Source organism: Prionailurus bengalensis, chromosome D4 (genome assembly GCF_016509475.1).
Source record: "Prionailurus bengalensis isolate Pbe53 chromosome D4, Fcat_Pben_1.1_paternal_pri, whole genome shotgun sequence".
NCBI classification, from domain to species: Eukaryota; Metazoa; Chordata; class Mammalia; order Carnivora; family Felidae; genus Prionailurus; species Prionailurus bengalensis.
Genome location: NC_057359.1, coordinates 26,745,997 through 26,763,083, shown reverse-complemented (window position 1 = coordinate 26,763,083; position 17,087 = coordinate 26,745,997). Strand labels below are relative to the sequence as shown.

General features: G+C 37.8%; 1 protein-coding gene across 2 annotated transcripts in view; it reads right to left on the bottom strand.

The window, feature by feature from the left end:
* NAA35 (N-alpha-acetyltransferase 35, NatC auxiliary subunit) overlaps positions 1-17,087 on the bottom strand; it is a 94,217-nt gene that overhangs the window by 60,208 nt on the left and 16,922 nt on the right. For both annotated transcript variants that reach the window (XM_043565830.1, XM_043565831.1), the window contains exons 5-6: positions 16,161-16,235; positions 15,410-15,577 (exon numbers count right to left, since the gene is read on the bottom strand). In XM_043565830.1, the coding sequence (XP_043421765.1) occupies positions 15,410-15,577; positions 16,161-16,235 (243 nt within the window). The remainder of the gene's footprint in view (positions 1-15,409; positions 15,578-16,160; positions 16,236-17,087) is intronic.

Genomic DNA, 17,087 nt, shown 5'->3' with positions numbered 1-17,087 from the left:
GGGAGTAATCAGGACTAGAGACATAAATTTGGGCTTCATCAGCACAGAGTTGTATAATATAGAGCAGAACCAGAGGACATCAACTGAAGCAGAAGGGACACAGGAGCCCAGGTACGTTCCAGCATCCTGAGGAGCAAACACGAGATATGTGCTAACCAATGAGGAAGAAAGAAATCCAAGAGACAGCTGTATCAGGAAGATGAGAAGGAAGTATTTCAAAGAGAGGTCAACTGTGTCAAATGAAGTCAAAAGCTGCAGAGTATAAACAATGGAGTTAGCAAAATGGAGATCATTAAGGGCCTTGTTAAGACCAGTTTCTGTGCAGTGGTAGAAAAAAATGTACGAGAGGGTGAGAAGAGACAAGGAGAAAGTAAAATAACTAAACATTAACAGCTCACTCAAGGAGTTTTTTGCACAGGGTAGCAGAGAAATGACAGTGTAGATATAAGGAGTCATGGGATCAAAGGAACTGTGGTATTTTGTTTTAAACTGATTGATATTTAAAGCATGTTTACATGCCATAAGAATAATCTAGTAGGGAAAGAGACACTAACAATGCAATACAGAGATGGGTTAATGATTGCAGCAGGCAAGAGGGAACAGAATGGAGAACACAAGTAGAGGCTGAGCTTATACTGTCAGGGATACTTGTATTTTCACAAGATAATAGGTAGATGATGTGGATTCCAATACAGGCTAGCATGTGTGGTTGTGAGAAGATGAGGTACTCCTACCTACGTCTGATTCCATCAAATATTTCATTAAGGTACAAAGTAAGCTGACACTGGCAACGGAGGTCTTGAGAGATAAAAGATGTGGAGAAGTCCCTGAGAGGCTATGAAACCAAGTTTACCACAGAAGTGTTGAAAGATAGGACTGTCTCTAGTGCTGAGTGCCCATCTGAGATTTGCAGTCCTAAAATTAAAGTGAGAATAGACACACAGATGTGGGTTTTCTCGAGCAGCCTTCTGCTGTTTGGGTGCAAGCAGCAAGTAGACAGATGGTTGGGGTTTTGCCATGTAAGTGACACATTATGATGAGATGAGAAGGGCAAGGGAGTTAAGGGTGTCTGAAAACGAATGATTTCACCAGCGGACCATGGAAATGAGGCCACAAGAGAGAAAGGAGCAGCATCTGGGAATCTGGGAGGTCTCTGTGGAACTGAAGGATAGCAGGAGCAGGGGAAGCCAGAAAGTAAGTGGTAGCGATCAAAGGGTAGTATTTTTGAATTCAACATCTTGAAAGTGTAGATTAGTAAGGAACGTTTTGCCTCCCTTATCCATTTCTGAACCATTTTCTGAGGACACAATGGTGGCTGGTATGGACTAGATAACCAGGGATACAATTTCGAAACACAACCATAGCCATTATAGAGTCTGTTATCCAGTGAGAGAATTAAGACATCTTGACAGGTACAAAGCCCCATGTTCTTTACTGTACTTTACAATACTGCCAAGATATAGTTGCAGAAAGTTATCACGGATATTCAGCGTTCTATAAAACACAGTATTTAAAACAATGCAGCACCACAAGAAAATTTAGAATGATAAAATATTTTTAATCATAACTGCAGAACACCCAATACCAGTACTTGATGCGATTCCAACTAAACCAGTAATCTTGACTGTGCTAATAATATAATAGTCTAATCAAGTAAAAATGTTTTCAATCGCTTCTAAAACAATTGCAATATATCAGTTACAATTTAATATTGCTTTAAAAAATCATTTCAGAGGCTCCTGAAATGATTTGATTCATTCAACCAAATCTGAGTACCTTCTACAGACCAGATACTGAGTAACACATCAGGGCTACAAGGAAGGGTAAAACATGGTCACAGATGATTCACATCAAGACTTTAAACAATCTAAATGTCCATTAGTAAGTGCCTTGTAATTTACTGTATATACAATGGAATACTAATAAATAATAACATTATTATGTACTTACTATATGCCAGGCACTCTTCTAAAAATTTTATTGTATTAACTTTACTAACCCTCACAACACCCTGAGGTGGGGACTATTACAAACTACATTTTATAAATGAGGACACTGAGGCAGAGAAGCACCACACAGTGTATAGGTGACAGAGGAAGAACACAAACTTAGGTGGCGTCAATCCCTGCAGGCTGTACTTTTTAAACTTTTATTTTGAAAAAATTTCAGAACACAAAGTCCCATATTCCTTTCTGATATTCTTCAAATGATAACATTTTACCATATTTGCATGATGATTCTCTAGATTGTTTTCTTAAACATTTGAGACTAAGTCCTACCCTGTGATGCCATTTTACCTCTAAATCCTTCAGTAAGGGGGCGCCTAGGTGGCTCATTTAGTTAAGCGGCAGACTTCCACTCAGGTCATGATCTCACGGTTCACGTGTTTGAGCCTCCCAGTGGAAACTGCTTGGGATTCTCTCTCTCCCTCTCTCTCTGCCCTCCCCTGCTCGCGCCCATGCTCTCTCTCAAGATAAACTTAAAATAAATAAATACTTGTGTGATTTTTCCAAAACAAATAATCACTCTCTTACATAATCACACTACAATGATCAAATTAGGAAATTCATGTCTCTTTAATGTGGAGCATTTCCTCCATCCTTATCTTTCCTGCCTGACATTTTGGAATAGTACAGGCCAAAGTTATTCTGTGCACATCCTTCAATATGGGTTTGCCTATGTTTCCCCAAGATTAAATCCAATTTATGTCATACTGGATAGGAATACCACAGAAGTGATGCTGTGTTCTTCATGGAGCATTGTATCTGGAGGTACATGTTGACCTGTCCTATTGTTGGTGATATTAAGTCTGGCCGCTTAGCTAAGATGGTATCTGCCACGTTTCTTCACTGTAAACTACTCACTTCCCTTTGTAATTAATATATATCTTGCCAGAAGATACTTGGAGGCTAGGTACAAATCCTGTGCTCATTATACTTTTGTTCACTAGTTTTAGCATCCTTTAATGATTCATGCCACAGATAATTATTCAAAACCTGTACTCTTAACATGATGTTATGCAGCTAATAAAAAACAATGAGGTAGCTCTCCACCTACATGTGTTGGTAGGTATAGAAATCTATTTTCTATTGTCTGTGGGAAAAAGTTGCAGTTTATATAATTTTATCACGTTAAATAAAATACACATGTATACATATTATTAGGAAGTATGTGAAGAAATATACACCAAATGGGTAATAGCATTTACTCTTTACCAGGCAAACCAGAACTTTAAAAAAAAAAATTGTTTTTAATATTTATTTTTGAGAGAGAGAGAGAGAGAGAGAGAGAGAGAGAGAAAGACAGAGCTTGAGCAGGGGAGGAACATCTGAAACAGGCTCCAGGCTCCAAGCTGTCAGCACAGAGCCCAACATGGGGCTCGAACCCACAAACCGTGAGATCATGACCTGAGCCAAAGTCAGATGCTTAACCAACTGAGCCACCCAGGCGCCCCAAACCAACTTTTATAGTTTATTTTTGTATTAGAAATATGTTTGGCTGCAAATAAGACAAAAATCCAACTACAGTGACTTAAGTGATACACACTTCTAGCATGCCAAATAACAGGAATACCAGAAGTAATCTTTCAGCTCCATCATCCTAAGCTGAGACCATCTCAGATTTTCAAGTTTACAAAATGAAGCAGGAGTTACCTTCAAACATTACATCCATAATCAAAGAAAATGACAGAAGGAGTGGGCTATACATGCATTCATTATTCAAACTGGCACACTATTGAGAGTAAAAAGGGATGCTATTAATAACCACACAGGATAAAAGGTGCCAAGTAAGACTGTTCCATGCAAGCCAGTACGCAGACACCAGCTGTAATAGAAGAATGTGCTAAGAAGAGCAGAGAAGAAAACTGAAATCTGTATGGGCAAGTCAGGAGAGTGGGATCCAAGCCTAAAGATAAATAGGACTTTTCCCTAAATAGGTAAGGAGAAAAGACGTAAGAGCCAGAAGGAGCATACTGTGCACAGGCATGGGATAATGAAAGAGAATAGTGTACTCAGGAGCAGCTGAACAACAATATGCCACAGGGAGAAGGAAGAGGAGTAATGAATACCACAATGAAATGACAATGTAAGAGTGATCATCAAGAAGGCAAGAGATGACAAGTGTCGGTGAGGATGTGGAGAAAGAGAACCCTTGTGCACTGTTGGTGGGATTGTAAACTAGTTCAACCGCTATGGAGAACAGTATGGAGGTTCCTCAAAAAATTAAAATAGAACTACCCTAAAAAAAAAAAAAAAAGGCCTACCCTATGATCCAACAATCCCAATTCTAGGTATAGATCAAAAAGAAATGAAAGCAGATAACGAAGAGACCTACATAGCTCCCATGTTACTGCAGTACTATTCACAACAGCCAAGACACAAAAACAACCTAAGTGTCCACCAATGCATGAATGGATAAAGATGTGGTATGTATGTATGCATGTATAGACAATGGAATTCTACTCAGCCATGAGAAAAAAGGAAATCCTGCCATTTGCAACAACATAGATAGACCTGGAGAATACCATACCACATGAGTAAGTCAGAGACAGAAAAACAAACACTATATGTTACCTCTTACGGTGGAATCTAAGAAAACCAAAATTATAAAAGCTAGTAAAATGGTGAGTAAAAGAATAAAATGGCGGTTGCCAGGAACTGGAGGGTGAGGAAATGGGAGAGGTGTTCAGGGTACATATTTACAACTAGGCAGTAAGTCCTGGATCTAACACAAGCACAGATTATAAACAACAAAACTCTATTATAAACACTAAATGTGCTAAGAGACTAGATTTTAACCATTCCCAGCACTAGCAGAAATGATCATTATGTGATGCAACAGGTGTGAGCTATGGCAATTATACAGCAATATAAATGCATCATATCAATGTGCACTACACCTTAAACGTCCACAACACTGTATGTCAAATATAACTCAATAAAACAACAAAAAAGATGAGCAATAAAGTTAGGGCTGGCTCATGGACAGCGTTACTTTAAGAGGTTTTTGACTATTATCATGTAGGCAGCAGAAAGGGTGAACTTCTGGTTAAATGCTGACTTCTACTATACCTCTTAAAATCATACTAACAATGACACTATAGGAATTACAAGTTTGAATCCCAATGGAGGACAAGAGACAAAATGCATAAAACAATTTTTGGAAGATGCAAAGTAATGGACAAAAAGTAACTGACTTATGTGAGTGAAAAAAGCTAAACCAATGCCACTCGGAAGTAAAGACAAAGAAAACTTTCAAGAATTCAGAGTTCCTGGATGGCTCAGTTGATTGAGTGTCTGACTTTGGCTCAGGCCATGACCTTACAGTTTGAGTTCAAATCCTACATTAGGATTGCTGTTGTCAGTGCAGAGCCTGCTTGGGATCCTCTGTCTCCCTCTGCCCCTCCCTGCTTGCATGGGGGCTCTATTTTTCTCTCTCAAAAATAAACAAACATTAAAAAAAAAAATTAGAGGTATCAGACACCTTTGCAGACTGAGGTATGGCATCAGAGAAGCTGATGTTTAAGGAAGGAGCTCTTAGTCTCCCTCCACCCTCACCCTACATAAGCAAGGCAATATATGCCTGTCATTAAGGTGTGTTAACACCCAGCAGCACCTGGCACATGTTAACAAATAGACAGTATCAGTCAAAGACAGGCAAACTATTTCTTACAGAGCCAGATAATATATATTTTACCCATTGCAGGCCAAGTGGTAAAGTGGAGTATATTATGTAGGTACTTATATAACTGTTTAAAACACAGAAACCGTTCTTAGCTCAAGAGCCATAAAAAACAAAGGCAACAGGGTAGGTTGGTCTGCAGGCTGTAGTTTGACAGCCTTTGGTTCACAGGACTTCCTGAGGGTTTATATGTGGGGAATGAGAGAAAGAGAAGAATCAAGGATGACTGCAGGATTTTTGTTCTACACAACGAGAAGAACGGAGCTCCATTTGCTGAGATTGAGAAGACTACAGAAAGAAGAAGTTAGGAGGCAAGGGGGAAATCAGCAACTCCATTTTGGAAACGTGAACTCTGAGACAGACATCTAAATGGAGAATGCAGAATAGGCAGTAAGCACATAGAAGTCTGAGATTTAGGGAAGTCTAAAGTCTAGGCTGAGGATACAAACTTAGGCTTCATTAGTAGAGACAGAATTTAAGACTATGAAACTACACGAGGTCATCAGGGAAGTGAGTACAGACAGAGGTGTAAAGATGGAGCCTGAGCCACACCAATATTTAGACTGTGCTGTCCAATATGGCCATCACACAACCAATCAAGTAGTGAGTGCTTCAAATGTGGATGGTTCAAACTGAGATGTGTTGTGAGTGTTACATACCACACTTGGAATACTTGGTACCAAAAAATACAATTTTATGTTTCACTAATGTTTTTTAAATAATTATATACTGGAATATTTTAGATATATTGGACTAATAAAACGTTCCAAAATTAATTCCACCGATAAGCTACCAGAACATTTTAAATGATATAAATGGCTTGTATTCTGTTATCTATTGGACAGTGCTGGCCTACAGAATGAGATGACAAACCGGGGCACCTGAGTGGCTCAGTTGGTTAAACGTCCGACTTTGGCTCAGGTCATGATCTCATGGTTCGTGGGTTCAAGCCCCATGTCAGGCTCTGTGCTGATAGCTTGGAGCCTGGAGCCTGCTTTGGATTCTGTGTCTCCCTCTCTCTCTGCCTCTCCCTCATTTGTGCTGTCGACCTCTCAAAAATAAATAAACATTAAAAAAAATTTAGGGGCTCCTGGGTGGCTCAGTTGATTGGGCGGCTGACTTCGGCTCAGGTCATGATCTCGCAGTCCGTGAGTTCGAGCCCAGTGTCAGGCTCTGTGCTGACAGCTCTGAGCTTGGAGCCTGCTTCGGATTCTGTCTCCCTCTCTTTCTAGCCCTCCCCCGTTTGCACTCTGTCTCTGTCTTTCAAAAATGAATAAATGTTAAAAAAAATTTTTTTTTAATTTTTTAAAAAAAGAATGAGATGACAAACGAGAACAATCAGTGAGGCAGGAAACCAGGGAAAAAGAGCCAAGAAAATAATTTGTTTCAAGGATGGACTCCATGTCAAAAATCTGATGACCAATCAAGTTTAAGACCAAACATTAACCAACGGGTTTAGCAACACTGAGGTCTTGGATGACCATGACAATGAAGCTTTGGTGGAATACCATTCAAAGCCTAACTCAAGTGAATTCAAGAAGTCTGGCTGAAAAGAACTGAGATATGGGGCAGAAGCTGAAGTATGCCAAAAAATGGCATTTTTTTAAGACTGAGGAAGATAAGGCATGTTTGCATGCTGACAGGAATGATCCAGTACAGGGGCAAATTCATTATGCAAGGGACAGAGAGAATTATTAGAGCAATATTTTTGAACATAAGACAGGGTATGGGGTCTAATACACACGCAGAAAGGATCAACCTTAGACAGGAGAGAAGGTTCATCTGGATAGAAGGGCCAAAGAACACAGGGCACATGTGCAGGTAGGTGAGAAGATTACTTCCATTATTTAGTGCAGCAGGAAGGTAGGTTTGCTTCAAGTGAGTAAATTGGAAGCCTGAGGAGAGGGAGGGTGAACGAACCAGGGAAATGTAAGACTGCTAAGGAGCACTCATGGCCCACTTGAAGTTAGTGGTGATGAACTGAAAGTAGGAAATCAGTGTGAATGTATTTTTCTCCAGTTACACTGTGATGTGCTAGTGTAAAGGCACAGGAGATGGAGGGTTGGATTTAACTAGAATTGAGGTCCAATAAGGCAAGAGAGGAAGAGAGCTGCAAGTGTAGGCAAGGGAGTTATTGCAAGGAAGGAAGATGGTATTTAAAATCAGAAAACAGGACCAAACGGGTAATGACAGTAAAAAAACAGTATGACATATACAATGGAGTATTACTCAGCAATCAAAAAGAATGAAATCTTGCCATCTGCAACTACGTGGATGGAACTAGAGGGTATTATGCTAAGCGAAATTAGTCAGAGAAAGACAAAATATCATATGACTTCACTCAAACAAGGACTTTAAGATACAAAACAGATGAACATATGGGAAGCAAAAATAATAAAAACAGGGAGGGGGACAAAACAGAAGAGACTTTTAATTTAAAAAAATTTTTTTAATATTTATTTATTTTCGAGACAGAGACAGAGCATGAATGGGGGAGGGGCAGAAAGAGAGGGAGACACAGAATCTGAAGCAGGCTCCAGGCTCTGAGCTGTCAGCACAGAGCCCAACACGGGGCTCGAACCCACGTACCATGAGATCATGACCTGAGCTGAAGTCGGACATTCAACTGACTGAGCCACCCAGGCGCCCCAAGAGACTCTTAAACATGGAGAACAAACAGAGGGTTACTGGAGGGGTTGTGGGAGGGGGGATGGGCTAAATGGGTAAGGGGCATTAAGGAATCTACTCCTGCAATCACTGTTGCACTGTATGCTAACTAACTTGGAGGTAAATTAAAATAAATAAATAAATACAATGCAAAAAAACCGAACAAACAAAAAAAACAATATGATAAACTGGAGCCCAAGTAGAGATGAACCATAGGAGTCAGAATACAAGCAACCCAGAAACAGAGGTGGGAGCCTGAGAATAGGATCCTTCAAACTGAGATCAGTAAAGGGTTGGAATGACCAAGTTTAAGGTATAGTCATTAGAAAGAAAACTCCTAAAAGCTTCCAAAGAGAAAACATGGGTATAAAAAATCAGGATGGCAACACTGAAATTAAGAGTCAATAGAATAAGGCCTTCAAAATTCAGAGGAAAATTATTTTCCAACCTAGAAATCTATTACAACCTCTTTCAATCGAGTGTGAGGGAGGGTAGGGGAGACATTTGCAAACATGTCTCAAAGAACAAGTTCTCAAGAAGTTCTCAAGTTCTCAAAGAACAATTCCCTCTCCGTCTCCCCATGGAACTGGAAATACTGCACCAACCAAAGTAATAAAGAATAATAATAAAGGCATAAAATCCAGGTAACCAGAAATCTAACAAAGAGAGGGAAATGAAATTCCCAGGAGAAGGGCGAAGAGAAAACTGGAATCCCAGCTATACAGTGGACCTAGAAGGGCACTGATCCCGCCTGAACCTAGAGAACAAAGGAGCTAAAGAGGGTAATTTCAAAAAATACATAAACCGATAAGACGATCTTATGATGGGAGAGGGAGAACCAAGTACACAGAAAACTAAGCAAACCAAAAAACAAGAGGCAGTTATCATTTCAAGAAAAACAAAAATTTGTATGAGAACGGAAATGTACGTTTACACCACTTTGGCTCATCTGTCATTAGTATTTATACAATCACAATAATGTCAACACTGATTAATGATTTAACAAAAAACTGAATTACTATTTGGATACAGGACAGGATAATATGTGAATGCTAGTTATATGCTAAAAATGTGCTGACATACCAGCTAAAAATTGCTAATATCCAGGGGCTTCTAGGTGGCTCAGTCAGTCAAGCTTCCAACTTCAGCTCAGGCCATGACTTCAGGGTTCGTGAGTTTGAGCCCCGCATCGAGCTCTCTGCTGTCAGCTCAGAGCCCGCTTTGGATCCTCTGTCCCCACTCTCTACCCTTCCCCTGCTCACATGTGTGTTCTCTCACTCTCTCAAAAATAAGCACTTCAAATTGTTTTTATCCAGAAATTAGAATACACGCCTATTATCCAGAAATATGGAATTAACTACTGGCAAAAAGCTAAAAAAAATTTAATATTATTATGGAATGAGGAAAAAAACAGAGAACTATAATTTCTCATTATGCATATTGTGGGGTACTTGATTTTGCATAGTATGTACAAGTACTTTTTAAACATTATTTCTAATGTTTGGTTTTTGAAAGAGAGAGACAGAGTGCAAGCAGAGGAGGAGCAGAGAGAGAGGGAGACACAGAACTCAAAGCAAACTCCAGGCTCTGAGTCGTCAGCACGGAACCCGATGCCAGGCTCGAACTTATGAACCATGAGATCATGACCTGAGCCGAAGTCGGATGCTCAACCAACCAAGCCACCCAGGTGCCCTTGTACAAGTACTTTTATTAAAATACACATAGTAGGAAAAATTTTCAAAGAGCAAAACCAGATATGACCAAATTACCTACTTTTAAGAAGGTAACTAGTGGTCAAGTGGAGAGTGGCCTAGAGGGAAAGAGTGGGCCAGAAGGAAGAGTACAGACACTCACAAGGAATCTAAACCTGAAGCTAAGAAAGGCTCAAAGTAAAGCAGGAACAATAAGAGAGAAGGAAAAGCAATGCCCAGATTCAAGACACTTGAAAGGTAAAAATAAAAGAATTCAATCAGATAACCCTATAGATACCATTTTGCAAGAATGTAGAATGCAAGTGGACCAGCGGTGTGATGGGGGAACTATGGTTCCCATTTTGTATATGTACACAGGATATTAAGAAAGACACATCTTTAGACAAGTGAAATGTCTCCAGTTCAGAAGTAAAAACAAAGCAGAGACACATCTTGAGGGCAAAATATAACAGCACCTAGAACTTCAGAAGCAGCATTTCAAACAAAGAAATGACTGGTTTATTACAGTTCATTCTTACTTATTCATTACTAGCTCTCTTAAGAACTTTCACTAGGCAATCAATTCTTTTTCTAATTTAAAAACAAGATAAACCTATCTAGCAAATCTGAAAAGTTTATAGAAACAAGAAAACATAGGGGCACTTGGGTGGCTCAGTCAGTTAAGCATTTGACTCTTAACTTCAGTTTAAGTCATGATCTCATGGTCATGAGATCCAGCCCTCCTCAGGCTCTGTGCTGAGTGTGGACCCTGCTTGTGATCTCTCTCTCTGCCCCTCCCCAGCACTCTCTCAAAATAAACAAACATTAAAAAAACAGAAGAAGAAAGAAAAAACAATCTCTTCAGCCCAGGAGATTTTACTTATATTTCTTCCTAGTTTTCTTTTAATTTTACACAGTTGCTTACACTATGTGCCACTTTCCTGTTTAAAAGTATATACTCTCCTATGATTCTAAACATCATTTTCACTATCACTATGTATAATAAATTATAAATTATTTATTTATAATTATCCATAATAAATTATCCATGGTAATAAATTATCCATAATTTACTTCAAGCATAACCTTAATGGTGGCATTTTGGTTGATGCTAACTTTGAAAACTTATTACTATTGAAACTTATCACTATTGAAAACTTATTAAAGTATTGGGCATGAAGTGTCCATGCTTCTAATCATTTAAGGCTGAGTTCTAGAGATGAATTAATTTCACCTGTGCTAATGCACACTCCCACTATAATAAAAACCAAAATGACAACTCACTGTATCCTTACCAATACTGAATGGTATCATTTATAAATATATTTAGTAGATGAAAAATGATCTAATTACTTTTTATTTTAATTGTATTTCTTGGATCACATAAGGCTAAATTTTAAAAATATGAGGGCAATTTATTACCTTCCTCCAAGAGTAAGTTGTTTATTTTACTGCCCATTTATTCATCTGGGCTTCAGTGTTATGCTTTATTTGAATGAGAGCCCAATAAAGAAATATTTGGTTATTTTTGTTATCCAGATTTTTCTAAAAAAATTTTTATCAGCTTTTTCCTATTAGTCTTTCCCTTTACAATTTCTCCCATTTGTAAGTCCTTCATCCAGAGGATATGCAGAATTTCAATTATATTTATATTACAAAAAATTTATTTTCATTTATTTTAAAGTTTTCTATTTATTTTGAAAGAGAGAGAGCACAGGGAAGGGACAGAGAGAGGTAGAAAGAGAATCCCAAGCAGGCTCCACACCAGCAGCACAGAGCCCAATGTAGGGCTCAAACTCCCTAACTGCGAGATCATGACCTGAGCTAAAATCAAGAGTTGGACACTTAACTGACTGAGCCACCCAGGTGCCCCATTTTCATTTATTTTAAAACAAATTTATCCAGGCACATAATAAAAATTCCAACAGCACAAAAAAGTATATAGCCCAATCCTCAAGATTCCAGTTATCTTGGAGTGCCTGGGTGGCTCAGTCGGTTAAGTGTCCGACTTTGCCTCAGATCGTGATCTCACAGTTCGTGGGTTTGAGCCCCACGTTGGGTTCCACGCTAATAGCGTGGAGCCTACTTGGGATTCTGTCTCCATCCCTTCCTCACTTGCGTTCTCTCTCTCCCTCTCAAAATAAACTTAAATAAAATCTTCCAATTATCTTATTTATGAAGATAAATACCTCCCATTTAAAAAAAAGAAAATAAAATGGGAGTAACCTACTACATACTTTTCTACACCTGACTTATTTTACTTTATTTTGGAGACCTAATCTTACTTGTATACATAAACCTACCTCCTTTGTAAAGGGGGCACAATACCCAACTGTATGAAGGTAGCATCACTTAATGAGTCTCCTGTTGATGGACATTAAGATAGTTTCTAGACCTTAGTTACTACAAACAAAACTACAATTAATGTCCTTGCATACAAGTCTTTGTGCACAGCACAGATCTATTTGTAGAATTCTTAAAAGTGAAACTGTGGAGATAAGTCATACACATTTTAACTTATATTAATATTACTAATTGTTCTTTAAAACAGTTGTGTGAATTTATGATACCATAAAAACATATGAGTCTTGCTTATACTGGAAACCTGAGTCCTTACTAACAAATGTGGAGGGCATGCTAAACTTAGAAAATCATCATTTTACAGTGAAGATTAAACCAAGCAAGTATTGATGGATGCTAAATCTAGGGGATAGGTTTTAATGAGCAGGATATTTCCATGATCTTAAAGAGCTTCCCTACAGATTGCTTATTATATGCCAGGCTAAAAACTAACCATACAGTAATCAGAAAACACCTTGGGACAAAATAACATCACCACTGAGGGGGCCGATGGACACTGTATGCCTCAGCTGTGGCACCGGAAGGAAGACACAATATTACTTTTGTTGTATTCCAGCCAGGATTGCTTAATCTAAATGTAATCATGAGGAAAAACACACAAATCCTAAGTGAGGAACATTCCATGAAAAAAGGCAAACCAGGAGAGGCCTGTGTTCTCCAAAATTATCCATGGTATGGAGACAAAAAAAAAGGCTGAGGAACTTCTGTGAATTAAAGAGACTAAAAAGATAGGCAACCAAATGCAGGACATGATCCTAGACTGGAACCCGTAGTATAGGGTAAAAGTGCAAAGAAGGACAATGCTAGGTCACCTGACAGGAACAGAATACAGAGAATGGACTGTTATTACAGATTCACTGAAGTTGATAACTGTGCTGTAGCTGTGTATGAAAGTGCTTCTTTCTTAGGAGATGGCACACTGAGAGATGTTTGGAGGGAGAACTTCAAAATGTATGCAACTTAGTCTCCAACGGTTTGGGGAAAAAAATACATAAACATGTATATTCATACACAACAGAAACTGAAGAAGTAATTCAATTGGAACAATTCATTAATAGCAGCTGAATCAAGGTGAGAGATATATGGTGTTCTTTGTGTGGTTACTATAACTTCTGATAATTTGAAATTATTTCCAAATAAAAAGGTTTTCTTAAAAAAAGATTAAAAAGGGGCGCCTGGGTGGCGCAGTCGGTTAAGCCTCCGACTTCAGCCAGGTCACGATCTCGCGGTCCGTGAGTTCGAGCCCCGCGTCGGGCTCTGGGCTGATGGCTCAGAGCCCGGAGCCTGTTTCCGATTCTGTGTCTCCCTCTCTCTCTGCCCCTCCCCCGTTCATGCTCTGTCTCTCTCTGTCCCCAAAAATAAATAAACGTTGAAAAAAAAATTAAAAAAAAAAAAGATTAAAAAGAGAGAAATGACGACTGTTCATCTCTCACACACACAGCACGAGAGTTCCTGTTTCTCACCCTCATCGACACAGTATAAGAAATTTCTAATCTTTGCCAATAATGGGTAAAAAAAGGCACCTCAGTTTTAATCTACATTTCTCTTATGTATCTTTTCTCATGTTTAAAGGCCATTTTATTTTCTGTAAACTATTTTCTGACTTTTAACAACTTTTTACACTTAAAATATTTCATTGATCTGCAATTTATTTTGATGTTGTTATAGACTGAATGTTTGTGTCCCTCCAAAATTCCTGTTAAGTCCTAACACCCAATGTGATGGTATCTGGTGGTGGGGCGCCTTCTGAGAGATGATCAGGCCATGAGAGTAGAGCCCTATGAATGGGACCAGTGCCCTTGTAAAAGAGATCCCAGAGATCTCCCTTACACTTTCTGCCATGTGAGGACACAGTGAAAAGATGGCCAACTATGAACCAGTAGTCAGGCCTTCACCAGACATTGAAGCCGCTGGTGCCTTGATTGTGGACTTCTTAGCCTCCAGAAATATGAGAAATAAACTTCTGTTGTTACAACAACCCAAAGATTAAGGCAGATATAAAATGACGAGAAGTTAATTCTCAAGGGTGCTAACCAACTGTCCGACTAACCAACTATTTGCTAAATGAATCCTTTCTCTGCCCTAGGACTAAGATTTTTGATGTCCTTTTGGGCATACGTTGAGAATGTAAGTATTTAATAATTTGTGTATCTCTTCTCATTAACTTAATCTTTTTAAAATTTTCACTCAAATGTGTAAGATATTCCATAATGATACCCACAGCAATTAAAATAGGTAGTTAAGTAACAAATAAGTGTATAAAAGTAGGCAGTATTTCATAGACAACTCACAAGCCATATATTTAAATGTGATCATATTAGCTATATATTTAATTATTCTCACATATATAAATTTAGAAAAGCTATACATTGTATACACTGAACCACTGTAGGAGACTAAAATATTTATTTTGGATTAGTAACAGTGTTAAAAAGAAACATAAGTTTCAACAAAAGGAAGAATTAAAAAAATAATTACTTATCAATAATTTTAAATACTATCACATTTCTCCATAAAATTTCTCATAAGGAGAAAAAAAATCTTTCCATGTCTAAAACTTAAAACACTTCCTAAGGGCAAGGTACTTAGTATAAACTGGAAGAAAATATTTATATCCTGAAATATTTTTCATACCTTTGTTTTCCTTAGCTCCCTATTATCCAAAAACTGAAAGTACAACACTTCTGTGTTATAATTCTTAAGAGACTTGAGGCTGTGTCTTCATAGTCTTTGTGAATCCCCATAATATTCAGAGCAAAGTACTCTCTCAGCACATAGTGGATACTCAATGAATGGTACCAACAGAACGAACATATACTAAGATGAAAGTTTTTTCTTAGAACTGGATTATTTCAGTCAATATATCTGTAAACAGCATAGCATCATTTTTAAAAACTGTTTTTAACTACATGTATCAATAAAAACATGTATCATATAATCATTTAAATATATCACAATAAATAAAGTGGTCAATGAGTTTCAGGAATTCTTATATTACAAAATCTTACCTCTTCAAAAACAGCAGCTTTATTTACTTTTTCCCTTGCAATGTCACAGATTTTCAGAATTCCCAGAGCAAAAGCTTTCATGGCAGGATCTTCTATAAAGTCTGGATTATGAATGTAAAGGCACGTGAATACTGTCTGTGCCAAGGAATGGCCTTCTAGCCAGGTTATCTATAAAGAAGTAAAAGAATGTATATGTTTAAGATGACACAGAGGGTCTGCAAAGTCTAAATAGATCCGACAGTCAAGGGCTAGAAAGCCACAGACCCAAATAAATATATAATTAACCACAGGATTTCAAAGATGATTAAAAGGAAGCTAAGAAAAGACAGAAGAATTACAATTCACTTTCACTGACTAAAGTCTTTCAAAAATCATACACTATAAATATGATTAGCTATCTAAAGGAAACATTCTTATACAGAATTCAGTGTGCAATATATTTGGAGACTAATGAAATTAGAATGCCACCTTACATAGAATCTAAAAGCAATCAATTCCACAGTGGAGTCAATAAAAATCCATTAAGTAGGGAATTCACAATTTTAGAACTAACCAGGTGCTTAGCCACTCCTTTAACTCTCCTTTTTCATCCTCACTACTATTAACTTAGTCAAGAGCATCACACCTCCCCTAGATTACTGCAAGAAACTGCACAATGGTTTTCCTACCTCTCTTCTCTAATTCAATTCTCCCAACCAGAGGGAACTTTCTAGGAAGTCACAGTTTTTAGATTAACCAAGTGTACTCTTACCAAACAGCAAAAACAAGTATCCATTATTCCTATCAATTCAGGCAAGGTGAGGTCTTTAATTTTAATGGTGCCATCCTAAAAGAGGAGAAATATGACATATGAGAAGTTTTTATAAAAGTTATAGTTTCTATGTCCAGTAGCATTTTGGCCTCCAAGAATTAAATGCTTAAAAAATAATAATTCTAGAACTATATCATCATCTGATAAAAACTAAAATGCCAAATTAACTCTGTATTCTTGAAATATATCTTAAATAGATCTTCAATACAAAAAAATCAAAGCCTCTTAATTTGAAAAGAATAAAGGCCTTTATAAACAAAAAGTTAAACAAGTATTTAAAAACACAGTTCAAATTAGTTTTAAGCATTAATAAATATGAATCATTTTAATGGATCAAAAGTACTTAGAAAAGTAAACATTTTTAAAAACCCTTCCCTTGGGGTGCCTGGGTGGCTCAGTTGGTTGAGCATCCGACTTTAGCTCAGGTCATGGTCTCACGGTTCATGTGTTCAAGCCCCACATCGGGCTCTGTGCAGACAGCTCAGAGCGTGCAGCCTGCTTCAGATTATGTGTCTCCCTCTCTCTCTGCCCCTCCCTGACTTGTGCTCGCTCTCTCTCTCTCAAAAATAAAAATAAAAAAAATTTTAAAAAACCCTTCCCTTAAGGTGATCAATTTTACTACTTGTAAATTTTATTTAAATATCCATTTATTTAGCAAATCTTTCTTCATAAAATATGCAAAATTAAACTCTGTGGCAACTGTGAATGAATTTCTAAGTCAATCCTCACAGAATGAATTTCAAATTCACAACCACAAGCATTCTGCTTAGTGTGTTAATATATAAAACTTAACCGCTTAACCAACTACCCTGGTATTTGAATATATACTGAAATGCTTTAAAAAATTAGTAAACACACACACAAATT